Source organism: Garra rufa, chromosome 8 (genome assembly GCF_049309525.1).
Source record: "Garra rufa chromosome 8, GarRuf1.0, whole genome shotgun sequence".
Lineage (NCBI taxonomy): Eukaryota > Metazoa > Chordata > Actinopteri > Cypriniformes > Cyprinidae > Garra > Garra rufa.
In genome coordinates this window covers 38,739,619-38,759,267 of record NC_133368.1, presented here as the reverse complement: position 1 = coordinate 38,759,267, position 19,649 = coordinate 38,739,619, and the positions used below count along the sequence as shown (strand labels likewise).

Below are 19,649 nucleotides of genomic sequence, written 5' to 3'. Positions count from 1 at the left end.
TGAATTCAGCCTCGGTAAGCATAAGGCACTGTATAAAACACAAAAATATTATATGTTAAGTGTGTGCACATAGAATGATCTTGCACCTTATGTTGTTTGAAGTGTTTAAGCTGTAAAGCTGTTCGTCGCCACTAGGGGGCACTGCACTCATACAAAACGCATGTAAGTGCGGACATGTGCAGAATAACAAACATCAACAGATGTTTATGAAAAGCGAAGTCACGCCTGTCTCCTCGATCATCACAAATGCATTATTAAAATCCCATTAACGTCGCTCAAATCCTGTTTGTCTTTATCAATTCCAATTATCCGCGTATCCTTTTGAATAGGCTTTGAAGAAGAAAAATGAGAAATCTCAGGGTTTTTCACTGATATGTCCTTGAGGCTGTCTGTAGAGGTCACACCCCAATACAGATCCAAAACACGCTCCCAACGCTCCCCACGGCATTAACCATGATAGTAGGAAAAGGGAAAGTGTCTGATAGGTATCTGTGATCTCCTTAGGCTCTGCAAACATCAATGACAGGAGCATGCTGGGGAAGAGAGACAGTGAAATGGCTGTGGTTGTTGAAGACACTGAATTCCAGCCCTCTGTCATGGATGGAGAGAGTTATCAGGCTGGCAGGTTCACTCTGTCTCTACGAGAGGAGTGCTTCAGGTCTGCTTTCCTGTTACACGTGAGCTACATGACAACAGGATTTCCCTTTGCAGTGGGAGATTTACAGTCCTGTCCAAATACATCATTGATATTCATTGGGTGAATCCCACAAACAAAAGTCTGGTTCTATTTTGACAGAATTTCCATGAAGAAATTCAAGCCTATTTTATGACTGTTTTTGCCGCAATATACATACATACATACATATACAGTATGTATATATATATATATATATATACATATATATGTATATCATTACAGAAATAACTAATAGAACATTAGTTTTTTTTGTATTTAAAAGAAGATCAGCAATACACAATATTATCATGCTAATTATTACTTAATTATTTACTTAGTTGTTTAGCTGGAGAGTGAACCAACTTCAGGGTATGGCCTATGCAGCAGCCTATGTCATATTTTATAAACTATACATTATGTTGAAGTCAGTTTTGTTTGTTATTGTCATACATTAATGGACAGATTTAACCTTATTTATTTCTATATGTTGATTGATGTGCAGATTATTTTTATTAATTAAACAATTGATAAAAACAAGTATTGACATACAGCAGGGTCATCATATCAAAGAGGTTAGGGAAACATTATAATGTTATACAAACCAAAAACTTTCTTTTCCATTAAAAAAACTTTGGCTAACCAAAAATAAACATTAACAAAATAAAGTTTTAGGAACCAAAAAAACATTCATCGTAGTAACATCAGGGAAACGTTAGACTAGCATTAGAACAATGTTCTGGGAACCAAAAACTAACATTCTGGGAATGTTAAGAAAACTTTCCTGGCTATCTAAAAACAAACCATAAAAAATAATGTTCTGCGAACCAAAAACTAACATTCTGGGAACGTTAAAATAACATTATACAATCCAAAAACGAATGTTCTATTTCTGTAAAAAAAAAAAAAAACTTTCTTGGCTAACCGAAACAAAACCTTAACAAAATAGTGTTTTGGAAACCAAAAAACGAACCTTCATTATAGTAACGTTAGGGGAACGTTAAATTAATGTTTTGGGAACGAAAAATTAACATTTTGGGAACGTTAAGAAATCTTTCCTGGCTAACTGAAACCAAACCTTAACAAGACAATATTTTGTGAACCAAAAGCTAACATTCTGAGAACCAGAAAACGTTCATTATAATAATGTTAGGAAAACGTAAGAATAATGTTCAGGAAACGTTAAAATAACATTATACAAAACAAAAACTACCATTCTATGTCCGTTAAGAAAAATTTCCTGGCTAACCAAATACTAACCATAAAAAATACTTTCTGGGAACTAAAAATTAATGTTCATTGTACTAATGTTAGGGGAACATTAGATTAGCGTTAGAAAATAGCTAGAATATTGTTCTGGGAACCAAAAACAGTAAGAAAACTTTCCTGGCTAACCAAAAACAAACCCTAAAAATAACTTTCTAGGAACCAACAACTAATGTTCTATTTCAGTTAAGAAAACTTTCCTGGCTAACCGAAAACAAACCATAACAAAATAACATTTTAGAAACCAAAAACCTAACATTCATTATATTAACATTAGGAGAACGTTAGAATAATGTTAGAATAACTCTCTGGGAACCAATAAATAGTGTTCTAGGAACATTAAGAAAACTTTCCTGGCTAACCAGAAATACAAACCATAAAGAATAACATTCTGGGAACATTGAAAAAACATTATACAAACCAAAAACTAACATTCTATTTCCATTAAGAAAACTTTCCTGGCTACACACACACAAAAAAAAAAAAACCTTATCAAAATAATATTTTGGGAACCAAAAACTATCGTTCTGGGAATCAAAAACGTAACGTTCATTATACTAATGTTAGGGGAATGATAGATTAATGTTAGAATAATGTTCTGTGAATCAAAAAAAGTAATGTTTTGGGAATGTTAAGAAAACTTTTCTGGCTAACAAACAAAACTTAACAAAATAATGTTTTGTTAACCAAAAACTAACGTTTTGGGAAACGATCATTAGTTTAGTTTGTTAGGGGAACGTTAGATTACCATTAGATTAATGTTAAGAAAACTATCCTTTAACCAAAACCAGACCATAAAAACTAACTTCTGGGAACAATAAAATAACATTATACAAACCAAAAACTTTACATTACCAAAGAACATCATCATTTACTCAGTCTAGCAAGAGTTTATGCACTCCCGAAGTCATCTACACTGTATAATGAATAAATCTCTTATACTTTGCATGTACATCTGCACTTTATTGTTTATGATGAGACGATTCAGAGAGCAGAATTCAGTCAGCGCATGCGCGCACTGAACAACAAAACTCTCTCAAACTCAGTCATTTAAACATCTGTAATTGGCCAAACTCAACAGAATCGTGTATGATTGGTTATAACGCGCAATACTGCAAAAATGGGGAAAAATAATGGAACAAATAAGGCTTAATAATAATGAGGTAATAATCTTCACTAAATAAAACATAAAAAAGGTAATTGCAACTTTTTTCTCGCAATTGTGAGCTTACGTCTCACAATTCTGACTTTTCCTCAGAATTGCTTCATATAAACTCACAATTCGGACTTTTTTTCTCTCAGAACTGTCAAATATACACAAAATTGCGAGTTATAAAGAGAGAATAGCTAGATATAAAGTTTATATCTCACAATTCTAAATGTATAACTCGCAATTGTGAGTTTATATCTCACAATTCTGACTTTTTTCCTCAACTTTATGTCGCAATAACCTTTTTAAATTTTTTATGCATTGGCAGAAACGGTCTCCCAAATCTATTGGCACTGCCTTATTTGCTCTATTACATTAGAAAGTGTTATTTAGAGTGTGAAAGCAATCTGTTTTTTTTTTTAAGACTTGTACTTGGCTTGCTGGGAGACAATATAGACATCAACGATCCTATCAGTGACCGATTCTACAAGGAAATCTGGATGGTGACTGCAGCCAAGAACGCCAGTGTGTATGACAAGGTAAATAAATCACTCAGAAAAGGTAAGAGCCACCGAAAGAGCACAGCACTGACCTTCATCACCGTATACTCTAAATAGCCCTTCATTCTCAAAATAGAGCTTCCTTTTATCTCTGATCTTAGAAATGCGATTAACCAGCTCAATAGAGACGCATGTTTACTTGTGCTCTGATTATACCTTTGTGTAATTAAAATGCTTTAGCAATCCAGTATTTGAATTTATATATATATATATATATGTGCTTAATAGGTGTTTGTTCGGAATAGTTACCATCACTGGCTTTCTCTGCAGGTCTTCAGATGTTTGCCCACTGATGCAGTCCTAAACTATAAGATTCTGAGGGACTACATGTCACGTCCTTGCATGGCCACCGAAGACCCAACACAGGCCTGTGCTGAACTGAAGAAGATACGAGGTTTTCTGGTCCAATTTCCTTTATACTTTCTGTCTGAAGAGAACCTTTTTCCTTCCTTCAACTCTAAAGAGGGAATCATGCCTATCGAGCTTTGGACATAGACTCTTTGAACCTGTAATGGCTGTCCTCTTGTTTGATGCATCTTATCTAATGATGCTATATGTGCTGTCAGTAGCATGCATGTACTTCTGTAGAGCAAAAACTACCTCTGAGCTATCTATAGATGTGTGCCTAAACCTTCATTCTTCTGCTGTTTATCTGTTGTCCCTGTAGGTTTATAACTGAACTCTCTCTTAATCAAATATAGAGACTGCAGCTGCTGTAAATAATTAACTTTCCTCTAGTAATTATTACTTTATATGTGCATAGCTGTTTTCAGATCTTCCTGATAATTAATCTAGGAATAAATGCTTAAAATCAGAACGCAACCAGGTAATATCATAGAGACTTTTAATTTAAAAGCACGCAATAAATTGCTGCAATTTTCGTTTTTACAAAAGTATATTATTTCAATATATTATTTAAATTAATCTTATAACTTAACATATGGAGCTTGATTATAATAATTAAACATTTGGAAAAGTCACAGTCACATGAACACATAATACAGTTACATTCACTGTCTTGCATTAATGTATGCAAGTCTTTGCATTTTATAAACTGTAAGCCCAGTTTTACAACACAAGATAATTGTGGAGCTTACGAACACCCATGTAATGAAGACAAATGATGGTGGCACAAAGACAAACAAGGAGAACGCTATGGCTTTGGCTAGCTGTTTCACATGTACTGTACCATGTGAATTCCCTAACCATTACATCTATATTTCAGATTATTAGACTCTTATGTTACATTACATAAACTTCCTGAGGACACTTTACAGCTGCTCTTTTATCAAAGCTATTTCTCATTGACAAAACAATGCTCTGTGAAAATTTTCCACCACAGTAGAGTGAGCATAGTCGAGTAACACATTTCAAACTGATGTTAATGTTTTTGAATAAGCAAAAGGTGACTTCAGTGGGTGCAGGTGATGCTTTAAGCAGCAGAAACACCTATGTGAAGCTAATACAAAGGATCATAAAGAAGCCAATACAAAAGATTTAGCCAAACAATCCTTTCTTGAGAGGAAAATCTGGAAAATTAGCAAGCAGTTTGGCTTCAGATATCAATCAGGTCATCGCCGCTTTCGTCACTTTCCACTGTCAGTTGGCGAGTCCACCATTTCTTGACTTCAGACCCTGAGGAGGCCTCATCACTCACAGGGTTCATCTTACACACCATGGACTTCACACTTGTGCGCCCTGCGGGACAAACACAACACTGTGATGAGTCACGGGTTAACCAGTCACACAAACACGTCAATGTGCAGAATACTAAACACATGGACAAAGAAACAACAACCAAGCTTTTGTTCTTAATTCTTTGCAAGAAACATGGGAAGAAATTTGGTAATTGTTTATTACACACATATATATATATATATATATATATATATCAGTGGTTTTCTGAAATGAGGCAGCAAAGTCCTCAAAGGTTTATTTTTTTAAAATCAAATGTCAATTCATGTCCTAGTGCGATGGCGCTTTAGTGGCATGTAAAAAAAAAAATTTAAGTTTAGGAGATAAAAGTCATAATATTTAGAAAATAAAGTCAAAATTGTGAGAATGAAGTTGAAATATTTTGAGATAAATATTGCCAGCCACCGCAATCGCAATAATTTTGTGCTTTGTTGCATTTAATATAACACAGCTCAGCTTTCTAATTCTGTCAATTTTTTTGCATAATTGCAAAGAATTATCATAATTTTGACTATTCTCAAAACTTTTCGACTTTTTCCGAAACATTTTGACTTTATTCTCGTTAATTTTGACTTTATTTTTCAAAATATATCGACTTTATTCTCGTAATTTCGACTTTATTTGTTTTTAAATATTACATTTTTATTCTCGTAGTATTTCGACTTTATTCTCATAATCTTTATCTATTTTTTATTTTACTTGGCATTAAAACACCATCATATCCAAGTTATTTTCCTGGTTAAATAAACATTACATACAAAATTTACATTCCTAGTGTAATCAATATTCTATTTATTGAAGCCAAGTACGAATCTCATCAAGTTAGTGTTTTGAAGCATTTACATTTATTCCAAAATAATAACTCAAGGCAGTAACAATTGAATCACTATATTATATTTGTCAACTTATGTTCAGCTATTTTTTTAATAGTTAACTTTTAACCATTTTTTTTCGATCATCAGTCATCAAAGCTCAGTAAATACTGTTCACAGACATAGATTTACTTTATATTTCACCAAGCTGATTGCTTGCCCAAAGTTAGTGGGATCATACAAAATGCAATTATTTTTAATTTAGTACCTACCTGAATAAGATATTTCACATAAAAGATGTTTACATATAATCCACAAGTGAAAATAATAGTTGAATTAAAAAAATTACCCTATTCAAACTTTTACATACACTTGATTCTTAGTACTGTGTTGTTACCTTAATGATCTAGATGTTTTTTTGTTTTTGTTATAGTTGTTCATGAGTTCTTCAGAAAAATCCTTCCGATCCCAAAATTCAGCATTTTTGTGTATTTTAACCTATTCCAAAAATGACTATGATTTTGAGATCTTTTTCATACTGAGAACAACTGATCTTCTGTAGCTTATAAAGGGCAGAACTAAATGAAAAACATATAATATTTGGCAAACAAAGAAAAACGTATACATCCTAATTCCATTCAAAAGTTAACACCCCTGGCTCTTAATGCATCATTTTTCATTCTGGAGCACCATATTCAAATACAGGGTTCAAATACACAAAAATGCTGAAAAACCAATTAATCTATGGGATCTGAAGGACTTTGCTGATAAACAGCGGGCAGTTTAACTGTTCAGGACAAACAGGGACTCAAGAACAAATAAACTAAACTAAAAAACACAGCTGTGCATAATTTAACTAACAACACAGTATTAAGAATCAAGTGTATGTAAACTTTTGAACAGGGTCATTTTTATAAATTCAACTATTATTTTCTCTTGTGGACTATATGTAAACATCTTTTATGTGAAATATTTGATTCAGGTCAGTAGTAAATAAAAAATAGTATGCATTTTGTATGATCCCTCTTATTTTGGTCAAATAATTAATATTAAAATTTTTTGCATATTTATATATATATTTCTAATACCCATTCCACTGCAGTATAATTGTGACCCTGGACCACAAAACCAGTCATAAGGTTAAATTTTACAAAACTGAGATGTAAACATCATATGAAAGTTCAATAAATAAGCTTTCTATTGGTATATGGTTTGTTAGGACATCTATTTGAAAATCTGGAATCTGAGGGTGCAAAAAAATCTAAATACTGAGAAAATCACCTTTAAAGTTGTCCAAATTAAGTTCTTAACAATGCATATTACTAATCAAAAATGACATTTTGATATATTTATAGTAGGTATTTTACAAAAAATCTTTTTGGAACATGATCTTTACTGAATTTCCTAATGATTTTTGGCATAAAAGAAAAATCAAAAATTTTGACCCAAACAATGTATTTTTGGCTATTGCTACAAATATACCCCAGCGACTTAAGACTGGTTTTGTGGTCCTGGGTCACAATTATCATGATTACATCCTTTAGCAACACTTAGGCTGACTTATGTTGCTTTATACCTCATCCGTAAGCTGTTTTGGATAAAAACAATACATTTGTAAATGTAACAAGCTTGTTTAATAGTGCATGTGTCCGGTGTTGACCTGCAGGCAGTCGCCACTGTCCCAACTTCCTCTGGGGTCGGTCGGCAGAGTCCTGTCGGTAGCCGCTGCGGTCTGACAGGGTGGGGCTCAGTAAGGTCTGCAGTCCGCTGTTCTGCTGGGTCAAGACCAGGAACATCATTTCAAATCATTTCATTAGAATAAAGTCTCAGTGACACAAAGTCTCTAAAGAATAGACACTAGTAGGGGTACCTCTGGCTGAGTGGGATTGTCTTGGTTATGGGCGTTGGTGTCCTCACTGGGGACGGTGGTCTCAATGCTGGGAGGATTGAGCAGGCGTCGGAGGTCCTGCTGTTGGCTCTCTCTCAGACTGAGAATGATGCTACATGACTGCTGCTGCTTCTGAAGGAGGAAGGTGGTGTCAGTGTTTTCATTCGGTTCATCCTGCATGTCTAATATCAGCTTCTCTCCCAATGGCACTATGCTGATATGGGACTAATTCAATTGAACAATGACAATAAAAGCAATTGAACTGAATATCAGCAGTTATATCAGTGATGCTATAAGTGGATCTGTGAGTTTATAGCTTTGACTTTGGCTACACGTCGCAAGCCAAAAGCGCCTAATTGTGATTTCCTGCTCAAATCAGATTTCTTTGTGAGAAGAGATAGCAAGTCCCTTTCAAAGAAAGTCAGCTCACTGAGTGCTCATTTATGCAACGCCTCCAGGCAGCTATTTCAGGCACCTCTGTGAATGAGGTAATACCAAAATCTCAGAAAATACTTGCCAACCCATTTAAATGCATATTTAAATGAGCTTTTCAATAAACATTGTTATTCCATCATAATGTGCAAAGCAGTTTCTCCAATTCAAAGTATTATGAATAAACCGTCTTGGTATATATATTAAATTTTTGGAGATATTTACAGCTACACACAAAAAACTCACTCTGACAAAAAGTTAATGTCACGTTGTCAAGTTAGACTGACATAAATATTGCATAAATTCCCACCTGACTGTTCAAGGCCCACTGCCAAAACGAAAATCTGATTTTTTTCTACATATTAACGTGAAATCAGATTTGGGCCATGTTGAGATGTAGTGAGAATATAGTCGCTGTCAAACCCCTGATGTGTCGTCAGTTTACTGGGGTGAATATTAGTGAAGAGTCAGGAGTGTGAGAGTCGTGTGTGTTTATATGAACTCACGGCTCGTATGCGTTTCAGGCACTTCTTTAACCACATGCGGATGGTTTGTTTGGCCACCTCCTCCTCTATAGTGTATTCAAGCTGCTCTCGCGCCAACAGCTCCTCCAGCTGAAGACTCTTTCGGATGTCAACTGAGCGGTACGACAGCATGCTGAAACACACACACCATTAATGACTTCATATAATCTGCTGAACAAGCTTTGGGACCCAACAGATGGATTGACCCTTTTAGGGTTTGGTCTTTTTAGAGGGGAAAATTCAAGTTTTGATAGTAACTCTTCTTTTTTTGTGAGATTAATCCTTTTTTGTGTGCTGTAATGAATACTAATGAATACTCTCTAACCTTAGTACATCATGGAAGGTGACATCTCCTCCGTTGTGCAGACGCTCCATCTCGTAACACATGTGTTTGAAGAGAAGCTTGTCTTTGTCCAGGTCAACTTCCAGGCGACCTCTCAGCAGTCGGAGCAGAAACTTCACCCGAGAGGTCGGAATCACTCCCTGTTTTCAAAAGACTTTAGTAAATATGGCAAAAGGGGTATGTAAGAAAATTCTCAGAGTATCACTGTTTCTAGTGAGCTGCCTACCTAGACAGCATTTTAAGGGAACTTTTTAAGGGATGTTTCTTTTATTAAATATTCTAAGGAATCATACTATTTTATCCTTAGCAGAGCAGGAAATCCCAGAATGAATTCTGATGGACTATGAATGCTAAGTCAATGGAAATATTAAAAGGTTAGTTCAGCCAAAAAATGAAAATTCTGTCATTAATTAGTCACCTTCATGTTGTTTCAACCCCATAAAACTTTGTTCATCTTCAGAACACAAATTAAGATATTTTTGATGAAATCTGAGAGCTTTCTGACCCTGCATAGACAGTAACGCAACTACCACATTCAAGGCCCAGAAAGGTAGGGCTGGGAATCGATTTAAAAAAAAAAAAAAAAAAAAAAAAAAAAACCGTTCTGAATGACGCTGAACATCAATTGACAAAAATAAACTGAATAAAAATGACGTGATTGAGGGTCTTGATCTTATTTCCATCTTAAATAAATGTTATTTTTTAACCTTTCTATCACCCAATGATAATTTTGAAAGAAAAGCAGAGAGCACAGATCAGTGGCCAAGCTCTTATATCAGTGTCGTTGTTAATGTTCTGGTTATTTTGTTTTAGTGTATAGTTTGCTCATTTTGTGTGAAGCATACAGTTAAAGTAAACATCATTCAGCTGAACTGTGCACATGTATTTTTGACACTTCATGTCTTGTTTTATTCATGCAATAAACACATGCACTGCTGAGCTGTGGGCTATGACTAATTTCATAGACATGCAGACAGAATTACAATTTAAAATCTGTGAGAGCTACAGAAATGTATTGTAGTGTTTACAAATAAGAAGAGTTTTTACATTATATGAGAAGGCTGCTTTTTACGACCTTTATATCCTGCAGTTATTGTGAAATTAGGTTTCTCCAATCTAACAAACAAGAATCGAAAACAACAGTAAGAAGTCAATTCTTGGAATCGAATCTCATCAATTCCAGAACCAGGAATCGGAATTGATTCCAAAAAGTTCCGAATCAAACAGCCTTAGGTAGTAAGGACATAGTTAAAATATGTGCATGTGTTGCCCCTGATGTAGAACCTGGATGCGCTGCACCTTTTTTGCAAGCAGAGGAAGACACGCTGTACATAAAACAATTCATCATAAACATGTCTAAAGATTTTGACAGAGGATGACTTGCAATTTTTTGCCCAGCCTTACTTATTTGAACCAGAATATACGGACAATGAATGAACTAAGAGAGATGGACGATCTATGTCAGATCAGCAGCTCCTGCGTCACCAGCACCACACACATATACTCGTGATACTCTCATGAACACACATCAAAGACTGACAGGAAAGAGAAGAAATAGGTGTTATTTTTGTTTTCTTTGTGCTCAAAAAAGTATTCTCGTAGATTCATACCACTTGAACCACTGATTTCACATGGACTATTTTAATGATGTTCTTACTATCTTTATGGGCCTGGAATGTGTCAGTTGTTGCGAACTTGTTGTCTACAGTCAAGCCAAAATTTATTCAGACACCTTAAACATTTCTCACATCATCTGTGTTTATTAGAAAATGGTTTAGTTTAGAAGATGGTATAACAAATATAACAAATTCAATCTGGTGTCTTAATAATTTTTGTTTGTCTGTATGCAGGGTCAGAAAGCTCTAGGATTTCGTCAAAAATATCTTAATTTCTGTTCTGAATATGAATGAAGGTCTTATGGATTTGAAAGTGCATGAGGGTGAGTAATTAATGACAGAATTTTATTTTTGGGGTGAACTAGCCCTTTAACACCTATGAACAGGTGGTTTACAGTTTTGGGCCAAATGAAAACTCTATTGAAAAGTTGTTGTTGCCTATGTAGAGTGTTCTGAATCAGCTTTGTGAGGTTCCACGATAGTCAGGGTTCTATCTTAGGAGGCTTGTAGACATCGAGGAAGCCCACCCAGATTTTGGACCAGCGTCTAATTAGGAACATAGTCCTTCTTGCACTCAGCTGTTACAGTCTTGTGGTCTCAAGTGTTTCTAGCGGATCCCAGCACTGCTGGTTGATTCATTAAGGCCAAAAAATGACTGGTGTGCCTCATTTAACTCATATACACGAGCAGATATTACTGATCCTGGGGGGGAGGTCAAATCTGCACGCACTTCTCTCTGCTGCTCTCAATAAGGCTGTTTCCACCTAATGAAGATGACAGCTCAACACCTCTCGCTATCTGTGACAGGCAGTAATAACCTCCAATTACTCTGGAGGTGAGAATGTCGATGCGTGTGATTCATTCATTTGCGGCTTCAGAGCCGGTGCGGCGAGCGCACGCGGGTATTAACTCAAAATCATCCCCGCTGACAGCCGCTGATCACAGGCACGTCCCCTCCTCCTCCTCACCTCCCGCTTGTCATCCACCATGTTCCAAATGATCTGGAAGTGACGCAGGTCGTTGTAGCTTAGCAACTGGTCCTCCTCGGTGGAGTAGAACAAAGAGAAATTCTCCACAATGATGGCTGAGGGGGAGATAAAGTGGTTATGGTTGGGATAGCTCTCAGTACTTAAGTAAAAGACAAGTGTGCAAATGCAGACAAGAATGCGTGGCTGATGCATTGCAAGCACATGGTACTCTTGTACATACTTAACATGCGTTCTTGTATTGCTGTGGTTGTAATGAACCTCAAGGGGGCAATAAATGCCTCTTTTAAATTGTCAGCCTGTAACATATTGATGGTTAATGCTATAATGCCCACTATAGCAGCTCTTGGGAATGCAACTAGCAAACATATTGAGTGACACATTTCAGAGCTTAAAGTTGAGTGGTGTGTGAGTTACACACTCTGTGAAGTCTCTTCTGCTCATCTAGCCTGCATTTATTTGAATCAAAGTACAGCAAAATCAGTAAAGTTCTTTAAATTTAAAATAATTTCATAGCATCATTACTCCAGTCACATGATCCCTCAGAAATCATTCTAATATTTGTATTTGCTGCTCAAAAACATTTATTATTATTATTATGTTGAAAACAGCGGAGTAGAATGATTTTTTCAGGTTTCTTTGATGAATAGAAAGTTCAAAAGAACAGCAATTCTCTGAAATATAAATCATTTGTAATATTATAAATGTATCTACCATCACTTTTGATCAATTTAAAGCATCCTTGCTAAATAGAAGTATTCCTTTTGTATCATTTCTATAATATTTTATACTGATTTCAAACTTTTGAAAGGTACAGTAGATTTCAGATAAATGCTGATCATTGGACCTTTCTAATTATCAAATACTCCTGAAGAAAATGTACTCAACTGTTTTAAATATTGATAATAATAATAAAGAATGTTTTTGGAACAGCAAATCAGCATATTAGAATGATTTCAGAAGGATCATGCGACACTGGAGTGATGATGCTGAAAATTTAGCTTTGATTACAGGAATAAATTACATTTTAAAATACATTCAAATAGAAAGCAGCTATTTCAAATAGTAAAATTATTTCACAATATTACTGCTTTTGCTGTAAATAAATGCAGGCTTGTTGAGCAGAAGAGACTTCTTCAAAAAACAAAAAAACTTTTGACTGGAAGTTTATATTTCAAATGTGATATTCACGTTTTTTCATTTTTAAAGAAAGTCCCATATGCTCACCAAGCATGCATTTATTTAATAAAAACAATGAAATATTACAATTTAAAATAACATTTTCTATTTTAATATATTTTTTAATGTAATGGCAAAGCTGGACTTTCAGCAGCCATTACTCAAGTCTTCAGTGACAGAAATCAGAAATCATTCTAATACGCTGATTTGAAGTCCAAGAAACATTACTTATCAATGGTGAAATCTGTTGTGCTGCTTAATATTTCTGTGGAAACCATGGTACATTTTTCAGTACTGTTTAATAAATAGAACAGCATGTATTTGAAATAGAAGTATCTACTCTCACTTCTGATCAGTTTATTCTCTGTGTCTATAAACCTTTAAAACTCTACTGCATAAATACTGCATCCTCTTTGGTACATCAATTATAACTAGAACAAGGGATTCCCAAATCGCTTCAGATTATTAATTAAGCAGTCTGTTGGGGACACCAGAACACAAGCAAACGTATGCTGGTGACTAGAAAGTGTGCACATCTATACAATCCATAAACCAAGAGGAATAGAGACAGAGAATAAACTGGCTTTGACCCAAAGTGATTCAAAGCCTCTTTCATATTCAACAGTGACCAGAACAGAGCTACTAGAGTTAGTCTTTCAGAGGGAGAAACCACTCTGTTCTGGCGGGGGAAAAAAAGAAGATAATAAACATGGAAGGACGTCAGGAAGAAGAATGGGGAGCAATATTGTATTTTATGAGATAGTTTGGCTAGAATCTAAAACGGGAGGAAATTAGATGCCACCCTAGGCGATGGAACAGGATATTGTGTCAGCGGGCCAGGGAAAGCGGTGCTTACCTACGAGCAGGTTGAGCATGATGTAAGCGATGATGACATAGAAGGAACAAAAGTAAATGAGGGCGCCAGCATAGTTGCCACAGTCGGTTTCCCAGTAGCGATGTTTGTCCGGGGTGCAGAATGGCGGCTGCACCTGGGGAACGAGGCCGATAAACAAACATAATCAACACATGGGGCTCACAGCTGATGTGGTTTTGTTTAAAGAAATCATTCGGAAGCGTGTTGAATGAAACCAGATGCTGTACAGTTCTATTTGCAATTCTATCTGATTCATTTAACTGAATTGTTTACTGTTTTTTAAATGGTTTTCACAGCGAGCAAGCTTGCTTGCGGGCAAAACGGGCTGCCATCCAATCTCTTACCATGCAGTCATGCATGATCTTATTCCAGTCTTCACCTGTGACTATTCGAAACAGCACAGTGATGGCTTTCCCCGCGGTGGAGAAGTTTGCGTGCCTGTTGGCGAGAGAAGAAAAAGTAACAGCTCACGCAGAGTCACTTCCTCTCATGCTGTCAGCTGTACCTGAAAATTGATTCTCTCAAATGCAAGTAGGGCATTCGAGCAAAACGTTTAGACAACACCAATTATATCAGCGCTGTGGGTAGTAGTAAGTGTGTTACAAATCTCGCTTCTGGTACGCAATCACTGCCTCCGTGTGTCACGAGACGGCTTACCTGTTAATGTTCTCGCCGTATTTGACAGTGCCGAAAAGGACGACCCCGGCGAAAGCGTAGCACAGCAACAACAAGAACATCCCCACGATGATAAAGAAACTCTTGTACATGCTGACGACCACAGTAAGCAAAAGCATCTTTAACGTCACCTGTAAATTCAAGACAGCTCAGTAGTGGAGGAAAACTCTGTAGGGTTAAAATGGGTTTTTACAAGCATAATCATTATTGCATACTTACATGCTTCCCACATATGGTGAAAAACCTGAATACTATCACACAAGTGCCCATCATGTATGTGTAAGCATTCTAAAGAAAAAGAAATTTGTTTTATTTATAGTATAGAGAGCATTTAAATCAAAGCAAAAGTTAAAAACATGAACTTTTAAATCAGAACAATTTTGTGAATCTGACATTGAAACAAGACCAGGAGTGGCTTTTGGTCTGATATGCATTATAGGCTGAAAATTATATTTAATTTGGTAGAAATAAACAATCTTTAGTATAATAATTTAAGATTTTTTGATGCAATACTTTTTAGACAAACTTTATATTCATAAATGAAAGTGCCTTAAAACAAAAGTTTCTGTTGTGCTCTGTTTTTCAAAAATAATTCTGAAATTACTGTAAATACTTGAGTTTTATACAAATAAAAATTGGTAGAAGATTTTTTTACTTTGTTTAATAAACTTTTACAAATTTACTATGTTAATTTTATATAGAGTATATGCTTTTCAAAGTTAAATTTTTTTGCTCAGAAATACAGAAACAAACAGTAATATTGCAATTTAAAATAGCTATTTTCTATTTTAATATACTTTAAAATATAATTTATTTCTGTGATGCAAAGCTGAACTTTCATCAGCCATTACTCCAGTCGTCGGTGTCACATGATCCTTCAGAAATCATTTTAATACGTTAATTTATTATTAAAATTGGAAACAGTTGTGCTGCTTAATATTTTTTTGGAACCTGTGATCATTTTTCAGGATTCTTTAATGAATAAAAAGTTGAAAATCTTTTTTTTTTCAAGTTAACACATCTTTGCTAAATAAAGATATTAATTTCTTTCAAACTAAGAAAAAGGAAGAAATAATTTACTGACCCCAAACCTTGAACTAGTGCATATTGTTTTCCACATTTTTATATTTTAAATAAATGTTGTTCTTTTTAGCATTTTATTTATCCAAGAATCCTGAAAAAAGTATAATAGGTTCCAAAAAAAAAAATATTAAGCAGCACAACTGTTTTCAAAATTGATAATAAATCAGCATATTAGAATGATTTCTGAAGGATCATGTGACACTGAAGACTGGAGTAATAATTGTGAAAATCCAGTTTTGCATCACAGGAATAAATTCCATTTTAAAGTATATTCAAATAGAAAACCACTATTTTAAATCGCAATAATATTTCACAATATTACTGTTTTTTCTGTATTTTAATCAGATAAACACAGTCTTGATGAGCATAAAAAAATTCTTTAAAAAATCTGTAATTATGCAATAAAAAAATTTTAATGATTAAATTAGAGGTAAAAATGCATGACATTTTAGTGTGTACCAGTAAAGCAAAGTGCAAAATGATCCATATGACTCCCAGGGATGTGACGAGTAGGTCATATCTGTTTCTCCTGCTCTGCCAGTATCCAGCTGGTGACATAGCTATCAGCTTCATAGTCACCTGCGGCAGAGCAAATTTAATTATGTCATGACCGTACAATGCTTACGAAAGACCTCATGAACTGCGAGGCCTCTGGTGAATTTTAAATTTTAAAAGAAATCTTGCTGGCCTGACTCATTAAAGAACAGCAAACAGAATCTGAAATATAGACTGCAACATCCTTACCTCCAGAACAAAAATAAAAGTGAAAACCACAGACATTGTGGCCAAAGGAAAAGTAACCGGGTCAACTTCATCCCACTGTAAATACACATACACAAAAATTTATTGATAATTTAAGTGCAGAAATAAAGCAAAAATGTATTTTGTTGCCGGAACCCTCCTCACCTTAACAGACAGGAGGACAGACTGTGCTAAGACCAGCACTGCAATACCTCGCTTGAAAAAAGGATGTTGGGTAATGTCATACATTTTTGCACGGAATCCACCATTTTCTGCAAATGGAAGAGAAGGAATTTCAGTTTTGAAAGAACAGAAAATTAGTTCTTTTCAGAGTGATCCGGTGCTGTGGTTATAAAACAAAGACCTGGTTAAAATTCCCTGACCTTCACAATAATCTCTACACTCTCCTTTATCATCAATTAAAAGACTCGCTGAGAGAAAATCATCTTAACTGTTCATTCAATGCACTCGGTAAGAGCTTTTACCCTTGGCATTGCTTAGAGATCCGCTACATCATCGTTTTGATGTCTTTTAGCTAAAGGTCACGAGGTCTGAGTGGCATTCATCATACACCGTAATCACAAGTTCATTTCAACAGCCACAAAGCGAAGACAGATTATTTGAAGCTGGTTTCAATGGAGTTGGAATTGATGTGGTTACTCTGCCGAGTGCTGACTAAGGTATTGATTTTTCTGTTATTCCACAAGGCAGACTACCTGGCAGAAACCACAAAGGAAGCTCCGCCCACTGTCGGCCACAGATCTCTATAGCTATCTCTCATTTCAGTTCTTATATTACATGCACTGAAAATTACTACAGCAATGTTATCTTAATGTTAATGTCTTAATGTTTTTGTTATTATATTATTTACCAATACTTTAAATGATTTATTATTTTAATTTTAAGTTTTAGTAGTTTGTTTATGGACATTCATCATTTTTAGTTTTTTTACATTTAATTATTTTTATTTAATTATTACATTTTTTTAGTACTTAAAGGAACATTCCACTTTTTTTGGAAATAGGCTCATTCTCCAACTCCCCCCGAGTGTAAGTTGATTTTTACTGTTTTGAAAACCATTCAGCCGTTCTCCTGTTCTGGCGATATCACTTTTAGCATAGCTTAGCAAGGATCATTGAATCCTATTAGACCAATAGCATCGCGTTCAAAAATGACCAACGAGTTTCCATATTTGTTGTATTTAAAACTTGACTCTTCTGTAGTTATATCGTGTACTAAGACCGGTGGAAATGCAAAGCTGCGAGTTTCTAGGCTGATAAGATTAGGAACTACACTTCCATTCCGGCGTAATAGTCAAGGAAGTTTGCTGCCGTAACATGGCCAAAGCAGGCGGAGTATTATCAGAAATGAGTTCCCAGCTAGTTTAGCATTTGCACATGTGCTGCGTGATATTACTGCTCCTGCTTCGGCCATATTACGGCAGCAAACTTCCTTGACTATTACGCCGGAATGGGAGTGTAGTTCCTAATCTTATCAGCCTAGAAAATTGAAGCTTTGCAATTCCACCGGTCTTAGTACACGATATAACTACAGAAGAGTCAAGTTTTAAATAGGACAAATATCGAAACTCGTTGGTCATTTTTGAACGTGATGCTATTGGTCTAATAGGATTCAATGATCTATGCTAAGCTATGCTAAAAGTGATATCGCCAGAACAGGAGAACGGCTGAATGGATTTCAAAACGGTAAAAATCAACTTATTAACTCGGGGGGAGTTGGAGAATGAGCCCATTTCCAAAAAAAGTGGAGTGTTCCTTTAAATTTTAACATTTATTTCAGTTAGTTGCTGAGGCAACATTTCTCGTTTAAATTTTTTTTTAGTTTCTCATACAATAATTATATTACAAAATATCAATTATAATAATTATTTGATCCCCTACTGAATTTGTACGTTTGCCCACTGACAAAGAAATGACCAGTCTATAATTTTATGGTAGGTTTATTTGAACAGTGAGAGACAGAATAACAAAAAAAAAAAAAAAAAAATCCAGAAAACGCATTCAAAAAAGTTATAAATTGATTTGGATTTTAATGAGTGATATAAGTATTTGATCCCCTATCATTCAGCAAGATTTCTGGCTCCCAGGTGTCTTTTATACAGGTAACAAGCTGACATTAGGAGCACTCTCTTTAAGGGAGTGCTCCTAATCTCAGCTTGTTACCTGTATAAAAGACACCTGTCAACAGAAGAAATCAATCAATGGAATTCCATCATGGCCGACACCACAGACCTATCCAAGGATTTCAGGGACAAGATTATAGACCTACACAATGCTGGAATGGGCTACAAGACCATTGCCAAACAGCTTGGTAAGAATGTAACAACAGTTACAGTACGATTATTCACAAATAAAAGAAACACAAAATAACTGTCAATCTCCCTTGGTCTGGGGCTTAATGCAAGATCTCACCTTGTGGAGTATCAATGATCATGAGAACGGTGTGGAATCAGCCCAGAACTACATGGGAGGATCTTGTAAGTGATATCAAGGCATCTGGGACCATCAGCAAGAAAACAATTTGTAACATCCCCACTCAAACATGGAGGTGGAAACATTATGCTTTGGGGGTGTTGTTCTGCTAAGGGGACAGGACAACTGCACCGCATCAAAGAAACGATGGACAGGACCATGTACCATTAAATCTTGGATTTGACAATGACCCAAAACGCACAGCCAAGGCAACAAAGGAGTGGCTCAAGAACAAGAACATTAAGGTCTAGACCTTAATCCTATAGAAAATCTATGGAGGGAGCTGAAGGTTCGAGTTGCCAAACGTCAGCCTCAAAACCTTAATGACTTGGAGAAGATCTGCAAAAAGGAGTGGGACAAAACTCCTTCTGAGATGTGTGCAAATCTGGTGTCTAACTACAAGAAACGTCTGACCTCCGTGATTTCCAAAAAGGGTTTTGCCACCAAGTACTAAGTCATGTTTTGTGAAGGGGTCAAATACTTATTTCATTCATTAAAAAGCAAACAAATTTCTAACTTTTTTAAATGAATTTTTTGTTGTTGTTATTCTGTTTTTCACTGTTAAAATAAACCTACCTTTAAAATTAAAGACTGATCATTTCTTTGTCAGTGGGCAAACGTACAAAATCAGCAGGGGATCAAAAATTATTTTCCCCACTG

General features: G+C 35.4%; 2 protein-coding genes across 6 annotated transcripts in view; one reads left to right on the top strand and one right to left on the bottom strand.

Annotated features, from left to right (window-relative positions):
• Positions 1 to 4,343, top strand: part of LOC141340851 (phospholipase D1) — a 61,654-nt gene extending 57,311 nt beyond the window's left edge. Inside the window, exons 25-27 of one of the 2 annotated variants that reach the window (XM_073845940.1) lie at positions 505 to 658; positions 3,514 to 3,628; positions 3,920 to 4,343. In XM_073845940.1, coding sequence (XP_073702041.1) covers positions 505 to 658; positions 3,514 to 3,628; positions 3,920 to 4,144 — 494 coding nt within the window. In that variant the 3' untranslated portion in view covers positions 4,145 to 4,343. Of the gene's footprint in view, positions 1 to 504; positions 659 to 3,513; positions 3,629 to 3,919 lie in introns of those variants that run through there. The other variant, XM_073845941.1, reaches the window with a different exon arrangement.
• A 133-nt stretch (positions 4,344 to 4,476) lies between these two features.
• Positions 4,477 to 19,649, bottom strand: part of nalcn (sodium leak channel, non-selective) — a 130,305-nt gene continuing 115,132 nt past the window's right edge. For 2 of the 4 annotated variants that reach the window (XM_073845936.1, XM_073845938.1), the window contains 13 exons: positions 16,663 to 16,769; positions 16,501 to 16,575; positions 16,216 to 16,335; positions 14,893 to 14,961; positions 14,656 to 14,804; positions 14,343 to 14,436; positions 13,981 to 14,113; positions 11,928 to 12,043; positions 9,326 to 9,483; positions 8,983 to 9,133; positions 8,027 to 8,176; positions 7,817 to 7,931; positions 4,477 to 5,347 (listed from right to left, as the gene is read on the bottom strand). In XM_073845936.1, coding sequence (XP_073702037.1) covers positions 5,205 to 5,347; positions 7,817 to 7,931; positions 8,027 to 8,176; positions 8,983 to 9,133; positions 9,326 to 9,483; positions 11,928 to 12,043; positions 13,981 to 14,113; positions 14,343 to 14,436; positions 14,656 to 14,804; positions 14,893 to 14,961; positions 16,216 to 16,335; positions 16,501 to 16,575; positions 16,663 to 16,769 — 1,580 coding nt within the window. In that variant the 3' untranslated portion in view covers positions 4,477 to 5,204. Of the gene's footprint in view, positions 5,348 to 7,816; positions 7,932 to 8,026; positions 8,177 to 8,982; positions 9,134 to 9,325; positions 9,484 to 11,927; positions 12,044 to 13,980; positions 14,114 to 14,342; positions 14,437 to 14,655; positions 14,805 to 14,892; positions 14,962 to 16,215; positions 16,336 to 16,500; positions 16,576 to 16,662; positions 16,770 to 19,649 lie in introns of those variants that run through there. The other 2 variants (XM_073845937.1, XM_073845939.1) reach the window with 2 other exon arrangements.